This window comes from Syngnathus scovelli, chromosome 6, assembly GCF_024217435.2.
Source record: "Syngnathus scovelli strain Florida chromosome 6, RoL_Ssco_1.2, whole genome shotgun sequence".
NCBI classification, from domain to species: Eukaryota; Metazoa; Chordata; class Actinopteri; order Syngnathiformes; family Syngnathidae; genus Syngnathus; species Syngnathus scovelli.
The window spans coordinates 13361428-13378463 of record NC_090852.1 but is presented as its reverse complement, the minus strand read 5'-3'; the positions used below and the strand labels follow the sequence as shown (position 1 = coordinate 13378463).

Here is a 17036-nt window from a genome sequence, read left to right as displayed (position 1 = left end):
TCCAGTTTAATGTAGAGTCCAGTTAATATAAAACTTTACATTGTACATAGATGTGAGTGTGACTGATAGACAAACACTTCAATAAATCTAAAAAGAAAGAAATCTCAAACCCCACAGAGGCACAAACCACTGTGATTTAAATTACTTTATTGCTCTTTGAATTAAAAATAGCATGAAGTTATTCATGTTCTCTGTCAGGTCAGTGGCTGCATTATATGGCTACTACTCAATATGACAGCTACTTTAAGCAGAAAAGGTAATGAAACAATTTCAATTAGCCAACAATGGAACTAAGAACAAAAATGGTGGAGAAAAAAAAAAGAAATGTAACAATTCTTTATAGTGTTAGCCCAAAAGGTTGTACTGTTTCATGTATTGATGCAAATGCATGCAGTATATTATTGTTGAAATGTTCAGTGTAATATAAAATATACGACAACTTACTTTTAACTAGAAAGGAACTTTTTTTGTAGAAAAGATAGCAGCTGTCATTTAGAAATATAACTTTATCTCCCCTTGTCAATGACGTTGGGTTGTCACCCACTCAACACTAAGTAGGTCATTTAAAAGAAATGACACCTTAAAATGGCATAATCTCTTCTCAACTTTGAGTTTGATAACAACCCCCCATAAACATGCCAGCACATAACTTAGTAGAAAATATTTCCAGAAACCAGCTGGCAGGCAGTGGTGTTGTCCTCAATGTTCTCCCCCTTCTTTTGGCAGTAAAGGAGACACAACGAAGCGACTAACATGAGCTTGATGAAGAAGGATATGGCTCATCATTGAATGGAACACTAACAAAAAACTGCTGAGCTAAGAGAGCATGCGGGTGGAAATTCTCTGTTGTTTTTTTCCGTTCACATCAAGACCAGGTCACATGGTGCCATCAATCTCATGCAGTGGAGTCGTCATCCGTCACGCTGTGGTTTGGGGAGTTGGACATCTCCTTGAAGAACTCGTCTTCTTTCAACATGCTCTGCAAATGGAGAAGATCATATTAATTCAGAGTCTGATTCGAGTCCACTGTCAACATTCTTGAGCGTTTGTACCGTTAGGTTCTGGATTCCCTCTGAGAAAGCGCCAATTTGTCTGACAGTTCCCTCGGAGTCGTCCATCTGTTTTACGGAGAGCACAAGAGTCACATAAACATGTAGTAACTGAGCAGGTTTGTTTGAAAGATAGAAGTGGCCCGAGCTCACATGGTCCAGTCTATCGAGGTCGTCTTCATAGATCTGGAGCTCAAAGCCTTTTTGGAAGCTTCGACCCTTCGGCATCTCCACGTCCATGGGACACACGTACTCCTCGTTTTCCTCCTGCCTTTTCTTCCTCAGACTGCCGAAGTTCCCAAACGACAGCTTCTTCGGCTAGTGTGGTAATTAAAATGAGGGACAGTTATAACGGGATCCTTCACAGACTTTGACAAACTAACCGAGATTGTTAATTCCTCTATGATTACAATCCTAATCTGGCACTGATGCAGATGTGCCAAGGACAAAATTACCATGCTGCCCAATACTGTATTATGCGTTTTAGAAATGTTATTTCTTTCCTTTTTTTGGAATGCCAAATAGTTAATAGGTAATCGTGAGAAGGGTCACAAAGTGTGGTAAATGGTGTTTTGCCTGGGTTCATAAAAGGTTGCAAACCATTGCAAAAGTTTTCAAACCATTTTTCTTGTCTTCTGTCTTTTCTTGTTTAAAATTCTTTTGCAACAAGAAAAACAGTTGTCGACTATTAATACTGTCAGCAAAGGTCTTTGCGACCATTTGCAACCTTAAACCCTGGAGAAAAAAATAAACATTAAGGCTGTGCGCAAATCCTTGCTAACAGGGCAAGATAGAATGCCTAAACAAATTTTGCTCATTTTAAACAAGACTGTTCCATTCTGTTCCACATTATGTTTGTCTTAACAAGTGACCATTATACACAGATTTACCCAACGAGCACATAACAAGCCTCAAGAAGCACCAGTTGCTAACCAATGGAGAAAATAACCATTAGAAAAAATGCTTACTATAGAAGTGATGTTACCTTGACCTTGGTGGTGGCAGTCAGCAGAGTGTAATCTGGGTTTTCCAAACACTCCTGCTTGAGCTGCTGAGCCTCTGAACCAATGAGCAGGTTGAAATGTGTAGCCAAGTGGCGACGCAGCAGCGTCTTGTTAGGGGGGATGTTCAACAGCAGCGCCATGGTCTCCACGTTAAACCTTGGCTCCAGCACCTTTAAGAAAAACAAAGGCTCTCCAATTCAAGTGATGCGTGCACACTAAATCAATTCAGCACAGTGACTCACCATCAAGCCTCCGTGCACGCCGCTGCCTCTCAGGTTGGGAGCGTATTCGGCCAGATCGGCGGAGCGCAGCCACTCCATGACCCTGTGGTTCGTCCACTGGGAAATCTCTGCTGGGGAAATATTATTCTGCGGACCAAGGAAGAAATCAGAATGTTGAGGAATGAACGTGAAGCAGCATTCGCGTCTACTGGGCAGGCACCTCATCAGACGGTCTGCGGCGCAAGCAGTTGGGCTCATAGTTGTTGAGTCGCAGTACTTGGATGGCTCTTTTGATACTGAGGTGGTGCAGGACGCTTCCCACTTTCATAGAAAGCAGGTCATCCTGAAGGAAAAACACTAATGATTAACAACAATAAATGATTCTCAAAATACCATTTAAAAAACAAGTGAGCAGAAAGAACATGTGGTTGAGTAGCATTTTTTTGCAAAGTTTATAATTATCATAGCATATATTCAGTTAGTCATTTCTTAATGAAAAACATTTTTTGTTTGACAGGGGACTCGACCAGCTAGAAGACGAATAAAGGTGCCCGCTATCAAAAACACTCACCACAGTCATGTAGTGCAGCATGCGGCCATCTACCCGTCCCTCATCAAACTGGGTCTTATACTGTGGCAGCCCAATGTCATCCAGCCACCCTGAGGAGACGAGCAGAACGAGTCAGTGAAATTGGGATTTTCCAAGCATAGCCCAGAGAACAGCTGCGACTTACTGGTCACCCAGTTGTAGTCCAGCTTTCCCTTGTTGTCCTCTTCCTCCGAGCCCAAAGCCTGCAGAGCCAGCTGCAGCTTCTTCCGGTGTAGCGGGTGTTTGATGCCCAGCTCCTGGCAAAAGTGATTCGACATGTTTTAACCATTTGTTGTGACTTTTAATAGGTTGAAAGGCAACCTCTGTTCTAATTTCTCTCTTACCCTTTCCAGGTCGTGTTGGGACGCATGAAGTAACGTCTGTCCAGAAGAGACCCACACACGTGCCATGTTCACGTAAAGACCAAGACCTTGCTCTTGCAGCCACTCACACACTTGGTCCTTGGACCAGCGTGCGAAGGGAGCGTCCACGTCACTAAGAAAGTCCCAAAGCAGCTTGTTAGAATCAAACTGAATAAGGCAACAACATTTATTTTGTCAAGAGGCTTCAAAATAAGAAAGCTCGATTGCGAACGTGATTACGAATCAAACGCTTACTTGTTGACTCGCTGGAAATCACGAGACCAACCCAGTCTGGGTCCAGCTGTGGCTCGGACTCCCCCCCTTTTAAAATCTCCAACTGGCGGGTTGTCATCCAGGGTGAACGTTGTGGACTGGCTTCTCTTAAGCCTTAAAATAAGAGATGATTTGCCTTTTGAACATAAGCCAGTCTGAATCTTGAACATGACAGCATTTAAAGTTCAACGTCGTGTCATAATAATAATCCACTCACCTTCCAAATAGCTTCTTAATTCCTTTAGACTTCTTCTTTCCCTCTGGGGTGGTGGAGAGCGTGTGAGTGCTGTCACTGTTAGGCGACCTCTGCGGCATTCCAGCCAAATCTAGGTGATCGGTGCCTTGGTGTTCAGTGTCAGCTGTGCAGACAAAACGGACACAAAACATTACTGGCATGATGAGAATCCGATTGCAGGTCTTTGCGGAGCCAGAAAGCAGCCGGACGGACAGGTGACGACTCCTACAGAGACGTGGCGTTCAAAAGCAGAATTGTTTACATGCAGAATGGTGCATGCAGACTAAAACATTCAACAAAAAAAAAAAACAATCCATGTTCTTTTTTTTCTTCTACTAAATGAGGCAGCGCTGAGAGGTTTGGTTGCAAATGGAGGAACGTGGCAGGTTCTTTCGGATGCGTGATCCTTTCGGTTGGATACACATTTGTGTTTGGGGGTGGCTGTGGAGCGAAAAGAAAAGAAATGCATGCAGGCATATCAGCATACACAACACCACTGTTATGTCTCAGACAGCCAAAGTGTGACTAATGACGAGAGTTTTGCCGTTAGGACACTGCAGCTGCTAAAACGTGAGCTGAGCGATGAGTTGAGAAAAGGCGGCGTTATACAACAACAAAAGTAGTTTCTTCAGTCCTTCCTGTAATGACCGGTGGGCTATACTGTACCTAGCATAGGCGCGCTTGCACTGCGGTTGCGGTCTTCATGTGTCACATACACACACAAAACATCACAGGTACCCAACAGAAAGGAAAAAAAAAACAAGACAGACAAAATTCATGATTGAAAACCCAAAAGATTGAAGAGGAATTAACTCTTAAATAGGAATTCATATACAAAGGTCACACAACACCACACAAGCAGACCTGCACAATCAAATGAGAACCACAGTTTGCAGCAAATGATGGCCTTGTGCGGTTTATCCCATGGGTGTGTCTCTGTGTTCTAAAAAAGCTCCATGGCGGAAGAGAAAACTACATTTTCAGTCCCCGTAGCGCGTACCAAGATTCTGGGAGACTCCGGTCTTCTTGCCACCACGCAACTTGAAGAAGCCCTTCCCAAAAGATGAGCGGGCCTTTTTGGACCCGAAGCTGTCGTCCTCCGTGGTGATGAGCGAGGCTGCGGTAGAACTCGGTGGTGGCTTCTCACTCGTTTGAATGTCTTCGCGTGTGTTCTGGATTGGAACACACATTATTTGGAATGTTTTAATGTAGTTTGTCGGGACCATTGTAATCAAAGGACCCTCGAACAATTATTCTTTTCAGCAAAGTAAATCTTACCTTCTCATTTTTGCTTCTTTCAACATGTTGATGGCTGGCAGACTGACTTGTATCTTGGCTGCTGTAATGATGAGATCAGAATTGCAGGGTTTGAGTTGAGCTTTGCAAATGTGGGTGTCGACAGACGCACGCAATACATGGGAAAAATGAAATGTAGAAAAATCCCTCTTGGTTGCCGGCAGAACTCAAAGCCTACAAGAAATATCTAGATGTACCTATCTACATCTGTAGCTGCAGACTCTGTGGCTTGGTCAGGATCGGAAGTGCTGGACGAGGGTGAACCATCTTCACACAGTCCATTGAGGATCTCCAGCTGCACAGAAGATGAAGACAAGATAAACACAAGACACACACAGAACCCAAAGTAGTGTACACTGGTTAGACCAACTTCCTTTCAAGGACTCTTCCCGCGTTAAGTACACGCAGAGAACTGACATAAGAAATGATTCGGTTAATTGGATGTCAACATGTCAGCTGAAAGTGCGAGGTGTGTGTGTGACAGTGTTTTAAATTTGTCACATGGTGCTGGCAAACCTCATCTGCGTTCTTTTGTTCATCACCATCTGTAAGCTGGTTTGTGTCTCCAGACAAATGGCTTGACGACAAGCATGAAGAATCAGCGTGAGACACCACGTTCACGTTACCATTAGGATTCTCTGTAAATCAATGAAAACAAATAGGACGAGAAGACCAAATAAGATTACGCAATAATGTGCTTGTTTGCTAACAATAACCCCATCACACACTATTGTCTCCAAACATAAGACAATAATCAATATAAAGCAGTGTCAGTATTTTTCAGACATTATTAGAAGTAATCAATTAAAAGACTTATCCAACCTTTTTTTCCTTGCACTGACATCACCATGTCTTGAACTTTCTTGTACCTCTGCAAGGACTGCTTTAGTTCCTCAATCTTAAGGTCCTGCAAACAAGAGTCTTTGTTCAACTAACGTGAGGAGTCAAGGGCGAAACCGTGACATATATTCTCGGAAGGCAAATGAAAGCCATTGCTGACAACTGTACCTTCTGTTCATTGGCTTCCATCAACGATTCAACTGCTTTCTTCATTCGTTGTACTTCGAAGTCTAGTGAGTAACAAGAGTTATTAGATGTGTGAAAGTTAGCTGGGCAAGCAGAAATAATACAGAGTTTGCAATTATACAACCTCAAATCTACCAAAAATAAAAACATTTTGTGGATTTTTTTTAGGTTTATTTTTGTACACATATCAGGAGGTCATTGCTGAGAGGGCTCTGTGGAAAGTTGAGGGGAAGGGGAATTTGCTCAAGCAACATGATGGCATCACAAGTATCTTACCTGGGTTATGGAGAAAAGGAACTGTAGCTGCGGTCCTCTTTATTTTTATATATATATTTTTAACCTGTTTGCTCAACTCTGTAAATGCAATATTTTTGGAAGTACCTTCAAATCTGTATTCTATTGGAAAATATTAAGTTATTATGCTTGAGTGATTAAAACAGAAATTAAAACAAATGTTGATCAACTCAGGAAATACTTTTAAATATTACTAATAATACTTGGAATATTTTTGGAAGCACCTTCAAATCTGTATTCTATTAGAAAATATTAAGTTATTGTGCTCAAGTGATTCAAATATAGAAATTAAAACAAATGTCGATCAGCAGATGAATTCCAATTATTGTTTTCTGCATGCGATTAAATGGGCGAGCGTCAGTGGCAGACGAGTTACAGTGTTGAATGAACACATGAAAGATGAGTGAAGAAAAGGAACAAATTTGGACACGTTCAAACAATGTCGCACACCGCTGAGCACGACAGCAACGGTGGTTAGCGGGCCACACATTGGTCACTGGTGTGAGCAAGAAATGTTTACAGGAGTTCTAGAGAAGTGGAAGGGGGGGGGGGGGGATGTGTGTGTGTCAGGGTTACTGGGGTTGAGGCAGAGGGATGAGTGAACAGCCTGAAAGGTTACAAACACATTTCATTCCTCATTCTTGTCAAAAACACAAAGCAAACCGGCCTTGTCGCTTCTGCAGCTTAGATGTTAAAAACAGTGGATAATGTTGGTTTGCTTCGGTTTAAATCCTTAGAAACAACACAGTTTGTCGGCGTTTGCGATGTTCTCAGGGCACATATTAGCGCTCTGATGGGCAAACACAGTAATGGACAAGCAGAGTTCACATGGCTCATGCTCGTTCATGCAAACAGGAGTTGAGATGGGTGCAATAATGAACAGAAGCATAAACCCTCTTACGTTTCTCTTTCAGCCTCTTTCTAAGAGTTTCATCTGGATGAGAGAATAAAAAGGAACAACATGGGGAAAACAAAACACAATCTGCAGTCAGTCGTGACTTCTATCAAAGAGGGACCCCATTGCCTCGGCGATTCAACGACCTGACATCATGCGTGCTCACATTCAGACTCAATCATGTGTCCCACCTCTCTCTGCAGGATCTGCACTGTTTGAGGCCATGGCTTTGAAGCCCGCCTCATCCTGTAGTTTGCCCTTCTCGCCGTCTTTGCCCTCCAACTGCCTTCTCAGCATGACAAGCTCCTCCTGTCAAACGCAGGAGACATGTGATGACATATTCTTCTCAAAGACACCCTGCCTAACCTCACACCAAAGCACAACACAAAAAGATTCACAGATGCTGAGGTGGCCAACGGGCAAGCAGACCACACCTAGGTGTGTCTCTCATCAATCTTATTTGCAAACCTCTTTCCTCCTTGATGCTTTGGCCACGTTCCGCTGCATATTTTTATTCCAACATATTATTGGGACTCTCAAGTGTTTAAAGAAGGAATCAACCCCAACAAATTTCCTTGTAATATTATGTTCTGAGGAGCCAAACTAGTCAAAATACAGTGATTGGGTTCATGTTTTTTTATTTTGGAATATGAAAATAAATGGGCAAAATCCACCAGGTTTTTTTTTTCAACTCAGGGGGCGGCTATTTTGCCACCCGCTGTAAGTCAACTAAAAATTACATCACAGTTGCCAGTTCTAAAGTCACATCCAATCACAGCTCGCCAGTTTTCTGAAGCTGAGTCATAATAGGTTGTGACTTGAGATCGTTTTCAGAATGTCGTGTTTAGACTAGTGGGGGCACATATTACCTATTACTGTAAAGAAAATTTATGGCTGGCTTCCTCTTTAAATGTGCATGGAGGATCAAGGAGGTTCCACCGAGGCAAGACATCTCATAAGTTATCACATTTCTCCCTTCTGGGAGGATTTCCTTAACTTCTTGATTGATTGTCTGGGTGGGAGGATGACCTTATGACTTCAGAGAAGCTTGCAAGGAAGAAAAAGAGAGACACCCCTGCTCTGGAAGTAATGTGTGTGGGGTGGGTGCAGTAAGCACTGAGTGGACTCAGCTAAAAGAGGATAAAAATACAGCACACATTATAAACAAATATTAGGAGTAGGAAGCAAGCATGTAAAAAAAATTAATGCGAGGGAGGTTTAGCTTTCTTTAATTGGTGTCTGTAGTCTTCATTTGTAATGGTACTTGTTGGTTAAAACAAAGCTTAAAAAAGGTATGCAAGGCAACTGAATCTCTTTGGCATCCTTAAAAAAAAAAACAGAGGTGGAGCTGAAGGAAGGGAGAGACCAAACCAATAATCATACAGCAGACAACAGTGATCTTGTAAAAGGCCGACCTTCAGAGCCTGCAGTTTGTGCTCCTTCCTCTGTTTCTCATACTGCATCTGGCCCATTTTGATTTTCTGGCTAGAAAGCTTGGCCATTAAAGACTAGCAGTAGAGAGGAAGAACCGACACAATGAGAGAAAATGTGCAAGAACGTTAAAGTAAAAGTGACAGACTTTCCAGACAGTGGTATTGGGACACACACCTTGAGCAGACGATCAGGTGTTTAAGCTAAACCCCTGAAAATTATTTCTTCTTCTGACTTTGTAAGAATAATACGGGGAAGACCTATTGGCATACCGAGTAAATCACGTTTGAAGAACTTCTGAGCCCATTGTAGCAGCAAAAGCCAACTCCACAAGTTTAGCGACTTTCGGTCCCAGTACCTTTGTCCATATCAGGGATGTGCATTACAAAGCAATACATTGATTTTGGATTATTAAATGTTGTTAGAATTTCATTGATACACCAACTTTTGCTGGAACAATGATTTGCCATCTGAATTAATATGAGGAAGTATGTTTCAATGCCCAAACACTACACTGTATTGTTGTACTATACTTGAATTAGTAATTGCATAAAGCACAAAAAAAAAAAACAATGCTGTGTGATGGTCTAAACATGAACTATCTTTACACAAGCAATTGTTTCTACACCTAAATCTCGATTTTACACGAACTTTGGGGTACAGATTTTGGGAATTGCGTTAACCATAAAAGCGCGTAGTATAGAAAGGCATGATTTAGTTGTATTGGGTACACCCCAATTCTAGTTACTTGTTAAAGCCTTATACTGTATTTCAGTTCAGAACATATAAAATAAATACAATTTAAAGCATTTAGGTGGTGGTACGATTTGTAACGGTTGTGCACATTGCTCAGTGATCTAGGTAGTGCAAGATTGTTTTTATACTTCTTTCTGGAAAACAAAAGAAAAAACTGTTGTTTAATCTCATAATTTGAAGTGATGGATTACAGTTTGTCTTTGATGACGTTTTACTGCACATTGACCACAGAGAATAAAGAAAAGGTAGAGAATAAAACTTCAAGCCAGAAAAAGAACTGCTATTTTTAAAAACGATGTGCGTTTCAATATAACAGCTCACCTTTGTTGTTTTCAGTTTCTTTTCATACTGTTGCTTTTCGCTCTCCATTTCCGTCAACCTGTACCGCAGTTCATTAATCTCCAGAATTAAATCCTGAAAGAGAAAACTTCAATAAAGTGATTCTTTCAAGGACTGCGAATAACTATGTTAATCAGAGACAGAAATGCAGACACACATTTTTCAGCTAGATGTTCATTTCAAATGGAATTAAGCTCCAACAAGCTCAAACTGCAGTTTAATGTAACAATGTAAAAAATGCAAATAATGTAAATGTAAATAATGTAAAAAAGAGTGACTAGGAAAATACGTGACTGTGTAGCATTTGCCTGCATACCTCACTGTCCCGAAATCGTTCATCAAAGTCCAGTCTCTCTTTCTGTATGGAATTCAGTTTCAACTTTAGATTGGACAATTCAGTTACCAGCTCCAGCTTTTGGGTCTCAAGCGCTGTTCGGCACATAAGTTCCTGTCATGAAAAAATGTCAGTATTGGCAAAAATGGCAGATGACAATGGTAGAGGAAAACAACCACGATCAATACTTGTGACTGCCTAAAACTGACTGACCTGTTGTAGCATTTCCTCAGTCGCGTTGAGCTTCTCTCTGTGTTCATCCAAGCACAAGTCGAGGTCCCGAATCTTTTCTCCCTGAGCGTCCACCTGGTCCGTTAGCACGCTGACCTGTGTGCAAGACGACATCAGTCTCCTTCGAAAATCATTTTGTGTGTCTTTGTGCCCCCTGGCCTTACCTGAAGCACCAGGGACTCCTTATCACTCTCGATTCGAGTAAGCCTTTCCTGATAGTGGTCCCCCGCTCCCACAGAGAGGTGCCCGTTGGACTACGATGACAGGACACAGCATGGATAAGTCAAAGTTCACTGTAGAGGGATATTAATTGGGAATGTTCTAACAATATGAAATGTTTTGTTCCTCCATAGCAGAAGGGAAGGCTCATGGTTAGACTGCCAACACAGGGTGAATTACATCATGACACAAAATCTGTGGCGTCTAGCTGGCAGTGGGCCATCCATTTCCCAAACCCAATTTTGGTCCCACAGAATCAGCATTTTTTCTTCTGACAAAAGACAACAGTTCACGCATTCCAAAGGAAATCCACAAACAAGGCAGTCATGTTTCCACTTAGCAAACAATTTTGTTGTCGCCTCTACCAATTGATGCCTGCTTTTCCAGATTAAGCAACGTTGGCAGCAATAAAATGCAAACATGCAGAATTAAGCCAGAGAAAGCAAATAAAGAAACCCAAACAAGCATCCATATTGCCATCAAATTTCAACACAATACCACATGTTGCCTGTTTGTCTTTAGCAAGGGGTACAATAACACAAACACATCATTAAAATGCCTCTAAAATGAATGTATGGCATCTTGCAGCACATAAGTCATTTGACATGAAATATTCTTTTTATGGGGCGAAGGATAAGCTACTGTGACGAACATTCTATGCATGAATTGGAGGCACTCACCATACGACCTTGGAGCCACTCGACAAGACTTTCAGCTGTGGAGTCGGGGATCTGGCAGCGAAGACTGGCCCGTCCATCATTATCCAGCAACTCCAGAATGCCTCTGAGGTCTTCCAAAAGGTGAAGAGCTCGTAAATTGCCCATGAAAGGAGAGCTGGGTGACTGACAGTCATACAACCCATTGGAGTAGTCAAGAGCCTTGGACCCTAGAGCGAAAAAAGAAATAACAGAAATGTAGAGGTATGGGAGTGATAATAAATAAATAAAATAGTAATAAAGCAGACCTCATTGGCCTTCTGATTATGTACAGAGACAAACCTGCTATAATGCCATCCATCTGCTCAAGAGCAGCTGCCAACATGTCGCTGGCATCCGCCATCATCTTCAGACGCTACAGAAAAACTAGAAAGAGACAATAACAATTGTGAATGGAAAAACTAGAAGGAATGTGTTTATGGATATTTGAAATTTGAACTATTAAGTGAATTGACTCTTTTGCTAGGTAGGAGAAAATACAACAGCGTGTTTTTTCAGTCAAGTATGGAAGAGGTTCAAGTTCACTGGACTAAACGATGACAGCACTACCAAATGAAGACAAAATACAAATTCAGAAAACTTGAGTCCTGAATAAACTTTGACTACGACAAAGGATTCAAGATTGATTGTAACAAGATAAAATGCTTGGGCATAAAATTAACTTTGATAAGAAAAAAAATTGGTCAATGAAGCCCTTGTGAATATCAGTGAGACAATTTGCCAAGAATTTTGGCTCAATGACTTTCCGCTTAAATGACAGTCTAGTACTTTGTTTGCGAGTGAAGTCAAGATGCATTTCGGGATCCTAGTATTGGAAAATAGGCAAGATGTGGATTCTTTTCTCCTGGTTAATCAAAAGGTATTAGTAAGTAAAAGTTGCAGTCATTTAATCCTCAAAATGCCTCTGACACACACAAACTTTCTTTTTTTAAACGGCTGCCTCACATCCTGGGAGTGGCCAACACTGGACGCATTTTTAAACTTGATGCAAACCACCCACAGCACTGTTATTTTAGCATTCCTGTGGGCAAATTTTCCACTTTGTATAAACTCAGCAGCCACTGAAACATACAAAATATGAGCGTTGAGAGAACAGACAAGCCCGCAAAGTCACTACTATGCTTAAGTGATTTTCAGTATCTAGGGAGTCTTGTTTTATCTACACAACATTTAACTTTACTCAGAACACATCCGTTTTATTCTGCTTTTTTATTTATGAAAGGAAAAAGTATCTAAACATCTCTGTTCATGTGAGACAACAAAATGTGAAAAAAGTCACTTCAAAATAGACTAAAGTAGTAATTTGTATTTTTGGACTGCCCACATTCAGGTTAAAAACCTGCCTCAATGACACGTCAGCCTGCTGATGTCAGCAAGAGATGACGACCCGACTTGGCTTATTTGTTTTCTGGGTTTGGTCAAGCGACATTTGCAATCTGAGCCTTTAGGCACTGTGATGTCACTTTCGGTTGATCGAAAGTGGCGATACAAGGTACATATAAATGTTAGTCTGGTTACTGTCCCTTTAAGAGTTCAAGCCTCTACTGCAAGACGTAGAAGGTAATATATGGCACCACTGTGTGCGACTTCAGAAGCACCAGTAACAGGGAGTCATTTCTCAGTTTTCCCAGAGTGGTTTCTCAGAACCAGTCGGCTCCCAATTTGATTTTTTGAATCTGGACTGAATCAAAATGAATTTATATTTGTGCATTCTATGCCCTGACAAATTGGAATAATGTCCTGTTTTTCCACAAAAGGATGGAAATTAAACTTGTTTAAAAAAAAAAAAAAATGGTTTAATCCACAAAATAATCCAAAGATTAAGCGGTTATTAAAACATGAAGAGAACAACTTTTGAACACACCATAGGTGTAAATGTGATATGTTTTAAGCATCACCAAAACATAACAAGGCAAGAAAAAGCATATTTACATCTGCCTTCTAGCAAAAATTCTTCCAATACAAGACCAGACACGCTGCTCAGATAAATGTGATCCATGCGTGTGTCACCACTAAATTAGTGTTAAGACCGTGCATGTAGTCATCATGAGCAGTACAGGGACCTCGGCTCAAAGAAAGCCTGATTACAGGGAAGCCCAACATGTCTTTAGATCTCGGAACAGTTTCATCCTCAAGAAAAGCTGGAACACAACTAATTTGCCAAATTGTCAGTGTGTCTTGAGAAAATACAATCTGAAGCCTTAACACAATGTAGTGAGTGGCAATCTCGAGAAAGGTCAAACGGAATCCTTTCTTGTGCACAGATTCATACTTTATTATTATTTTAAATATTTGTGATTTTTTTTTTTAACCAAGTAGCCTTGAGGAGGATATGTTTTGCAACTCTGTCTATATGTAAATATCCCATCTGTGCAACACATCCATCAAAAGAGACATCTCTCAAAGCGTCAGTCCCCAAAACAAAGTCTTACTGTCTGACCCTCGCAGAGTAGCACCCATAGCAGGCACAAAGATAGCGATTGTTGCTGCTGGGCTAGCAGGGTGTTTTGACTAAAGAAAAGAAAGAGGGGGAAAAAATGCAGTGGTACATTACACAAGATATGTGGGAAAAAAAAAAAAAAAAAAAAAAACACCTGCGCTCAAACACTGAACCAGAGTGCTTCCAAACCTGAATCTTGCCCTAAGGTGAAAAAATCCATACAATTAAGGAAGACAAGCAGAGAATAAAAAACTGGTGAGAGAGTAGACCACAACAATGACTGTTTCAATCCATCAGCGCAAGTCCCTCCAGGCGGTGAGAAGAGACACACTCAAGACAGCTCAAGTATTCCAGCAATCCAAAGCACAACAATCTTTTATTCCTCAGCCCCTGACTGACCTTGTCTACAGTGCCTCTGTATTAAGGAGAAACGATGATTTTAGGGAGTCTAGTCTAAAAGAAAGCCATTCAACTCACTTTCACAGCTAGTGATGAGACACTGAAAATAAAGTTTTGGGCAGAGTTTGTAGTAAATCATTTTTAAATTGTGGTCAAAGAGCTAAATCCACTCGAGGTTGAAAAAGTGCACCAATAAGAACTCGGATTATTGAACTTGTGACATACTTAAAGGACAGGCTAGGCTATTTTTAAGTGACCCGTTCAGTAGGTGCAGTTGTCCAATAATCTCTAAGCTGTTAGTTTGATCCGCACCACCTTGACTTCGAGCAAGATATAGCAGTGCCCTTATTTACTCTTGATGGACACTATACGATGTGAAGGTTAACGTAGTGCATAACGGGGATTCTGAATGCATCAACGCAGTCTTCATAAACACTACATCATATGATTTTATTCCATCCCTTCATCAGACAACAATGCTGTCTTGCAAAAAAAAAAAAGAAGCGAGATGCAAACTGTGTACTTGCAGTCTACTTGTGGCAGCCACTAAACAGCAGTCGCCTGCTCTAGGAATAACCTGCAGCTATTTACAACTTAAGCAAGCAGATTGCATCATCACTCATTTTACACAGCAAATCAACAAATGACGTGTGAGTGAGAGATGGATGTAGCGATGAATTATATATATATATTAAAAAAAGAAAGAACAGAATAAGGCACCCATCTTCTGCAAGTCTACTGGCAAAAAGGAAATGGATCATGGTGTGATTCGGAATACCATGTGATTAAAAATGTCTCCCGTCTGTACGTTTGCCAAACATCTTAGCAACCGGGTGTTTACTTTGGAGAGTAGGCCGCATTCCTTACATTTTAACTAACTGTACTCCTCTTGACTTATTTCGGTATTTATTTGACTTTGTGTTTAAATCTTGGCACCAGGCGTCCCACATCAGTGGCTGTGATGGCTATGTTGAGACGCAAAATAAAAAAATAATGGTTTATTTTAAAGAGCCAGTGCAGTGAATATTTTGATTTCCCAGTGTATGGCGCACTGAAATGTCTCGCTGCCATCTTTCTCCTAAGGATATCCCATCACCCGATCACAAATTTGCTGGGTCGATGACTACAGCATGTGTCACAAATATCATGCACTTACATCATCACTTGAAGGAAATGGTTTGTGATAAAAGTTTGCTTGCATCTCTGCTGAAATGAAATACTCTATACACACTACTCAGAAACAAGTTAAGGATATTGTGCTTTTGGGTGCAATTTCATGATGAACATAAAATGCTTTATCTTTTCTAAACTTTTGACGCACGCATCCAATTTATTCAGTGTTTCAGTACATTGTGCACTAGTTCTTTAACAAGGAATTGGACCGCAAAATTCTTAAGAGGTTTTTGAGCCATGAACTGACCAATATATTTTCATTTAAGTCCACTTCTGTGCTTTTGGGTGGCTCTTCAAGCCTCTCTGTATCTGTTTTAACCTGTTGATTACATTGGGAACACTCTGAGCTCAGTCTCCCCTTCATTCTGAGAACCTCCCGACAAGCCTCACAATAGTGAAAAGATGATTAGGTGTCAAAATATGAACTATATGATCAAGAGGACTGTTTGAAAACCAATTGGAATTGAACCAAGTAATCTTTTGGTGACAAGCTCCTTGGCAAAAACAACTTGAGTAAAAAATATAGAACCACAGAATAGGTTGCACATGTGCATTTGAAAGTTGAGAGAAGGTCAAATTCAGTTCACCTGTAAAGGACACAATGTGTTATAAGTTAATCCTGAAATTTCACCCTAAAGCCAAATATCTCCAACCTGTACGCGAGTAGAGAGGATAAGCAGCATAGAAAATGGATAGATAGCTACGCCCTACCTCGGAAATTATTACACATTTCCTCACAAATCTGAAAAAATAAATAACTTATTCGAGAAAAGTCCTGAATAAATGTTTCCCCATGGTCATGACCTCCACTCACGATGTGCTGTAGATGTAAACGAGCTAGAATTAGAATCACAGTGGTTTGTTGACATTGTCATTGGAGCAGCTCTTTCTCAGACGATTGATATTGTCCAGGGCAATACCGATTGTTATCGCAGGATAATAACTGGAATGAGCCGATGATCAAATGTCACTGTTTTACAAAAGCCATTTTTTGAGGGTAAACTCTTTGCTTGTGGAATAGGTCAACACTCAAGGAAATCTCTCCAGACTGCCTCTCTTCTTTCTCAAACAGATGACCTGATATGTGCTAAAGACAGAGGCAGTCATTACCAAGACCGCGGTGGCACCATTTAAAACCACATTACAAAGAAATACATACTAACAGACGTCGTTCGTGATCTATATTACATGTGAAATTGCTTTCAATTTAAAATGTTAGGTTATGCAATACACGGGGAGTTCATGGGAAATTGTGACAAAAAAAAAAAAAAGAAATGTATGAAATGTAAATTGCATTCAATGAACTCTTTCTTTTGGGTTGGGACGCAATCGTACAGCGATGGCACCGTTACAATCTCGGCTTTGTGGAAAAATAGGAATTCTAGTGGTGCAACTATGTGGAAACGTGGACAAGAAGCTACGCAGTGCGAGCCACGACAGCGAATTATTCCAACTAAAGCGCAGATTTCTTTCGCTCTTTTTAACAAAAGTTTAGCGGGTACCTGAAATCATCGCCAAGGGGACAAAGTCACTCACCAAGACACAGGGCAAAATATTTCACCGTTGACGCTGGTCTAAAAGCTTTACTAAAACCTCAAAGTGTCGAGTGGCTTGTTCGTAAACTTCTCCGTGTCCACCAGTGCAGCCGTGGGTCCACATCGCTACGCCATGATGGTCCCGTCACAAGACTGCTGGAAAAGCGGTGACGTCACAGCCGGAGTCCTGAGCGCAGATTGAGGCGTGGTTTAACTTGG

The 17036-nt window shown here is 41.0% G+C and overlaps 1 protein-coding gene across 6 annotated transcripts; it reads right to left on the bottom strand.

Moving 5' to 3' along the window:
• Positions 1-130: 130 nt before the first annotated feature.
• ppfibp1b (PPFIA binding protein 1b) lies at positions 131-16989 on the bottom strand. 6 transcript variants are annotated; one of them, XM_049722297.2, is made up of 28 exons: positions 16819-16989; positions 11553-11636; positions 11235-11440; positions 10500-10589; positions 10318-10431; positions 10087-10218; positions 9753-9845; positions 8660-8752; positions 7436-7553; positions 7251-7283; positions 6038-6099; positions 5852-5936; positions 5546-5667; positions 5227-5324; positions 5012-5072; positions 4734-4905; positions 4400-4432; positions 3716-3857; positions 3481-3612; positions 3208-3358; positions 3009-3120; positions 2846-2934; positions 2495-2617; positions 2296-2421; positions 2035-2223; positions 1203-1367; positions 1053-1118; positions 131-979 (listed from the first exon to the last, which is right to left on the bottom strand). In XM_049722297.2, the coding sequence occupies exons 2-28, from the start codon at positions 11614-11616 to the stop codon at positions 896-898; spliced, it is 2955 nt and encodes a 984-aa protein (XP_049578254.1). In that variant the 5' UTR covers positions 11617-11636; positions 16819-16989; the 3' UTR covers positions 131-895. The 6 variants fall into 6 exon arrangements, with proteins under 6 accessions (XP_049578254.1, XP_049578255.1, XP_049578256.1 ...); XM_049722298.2 differs by lacking the exon at positions 4400-4432; XM_049722299.2 differs by lacking the exon at positions 7251-7283.
• Between the last annotated feature and the right edge of the window lie 47 nt (positions 16990-17036).

What these genes read in the sequence shown, in the direction of transcription:
- ppfibp1b (XM_049722297.2), bottom strand. Translation starts at nt 11,616, where the DNA reads ATGATGGCGGATGCCAGCGACATGTTGGCAGCTGCTCTTGAGCAGATG. An exon ending in TGCTGCACTACATGACTGTG is followed by an intron (nt 2,618 to 2,845) that starts GTGAGTGTTTTT and finishes TTTTTCCTTCAG; the next exon opens with GATGACCTGCTTTCTATGAA. An exon ending in ACCTCGATAGACTGGACCAT is followed by an intron (nt 1,119 to 1,202) that starts GTGAGCTCGGGC and finishes TCCGTAAAACAG; the next exon opens with ATGGACGACTCCGAGGGAAC.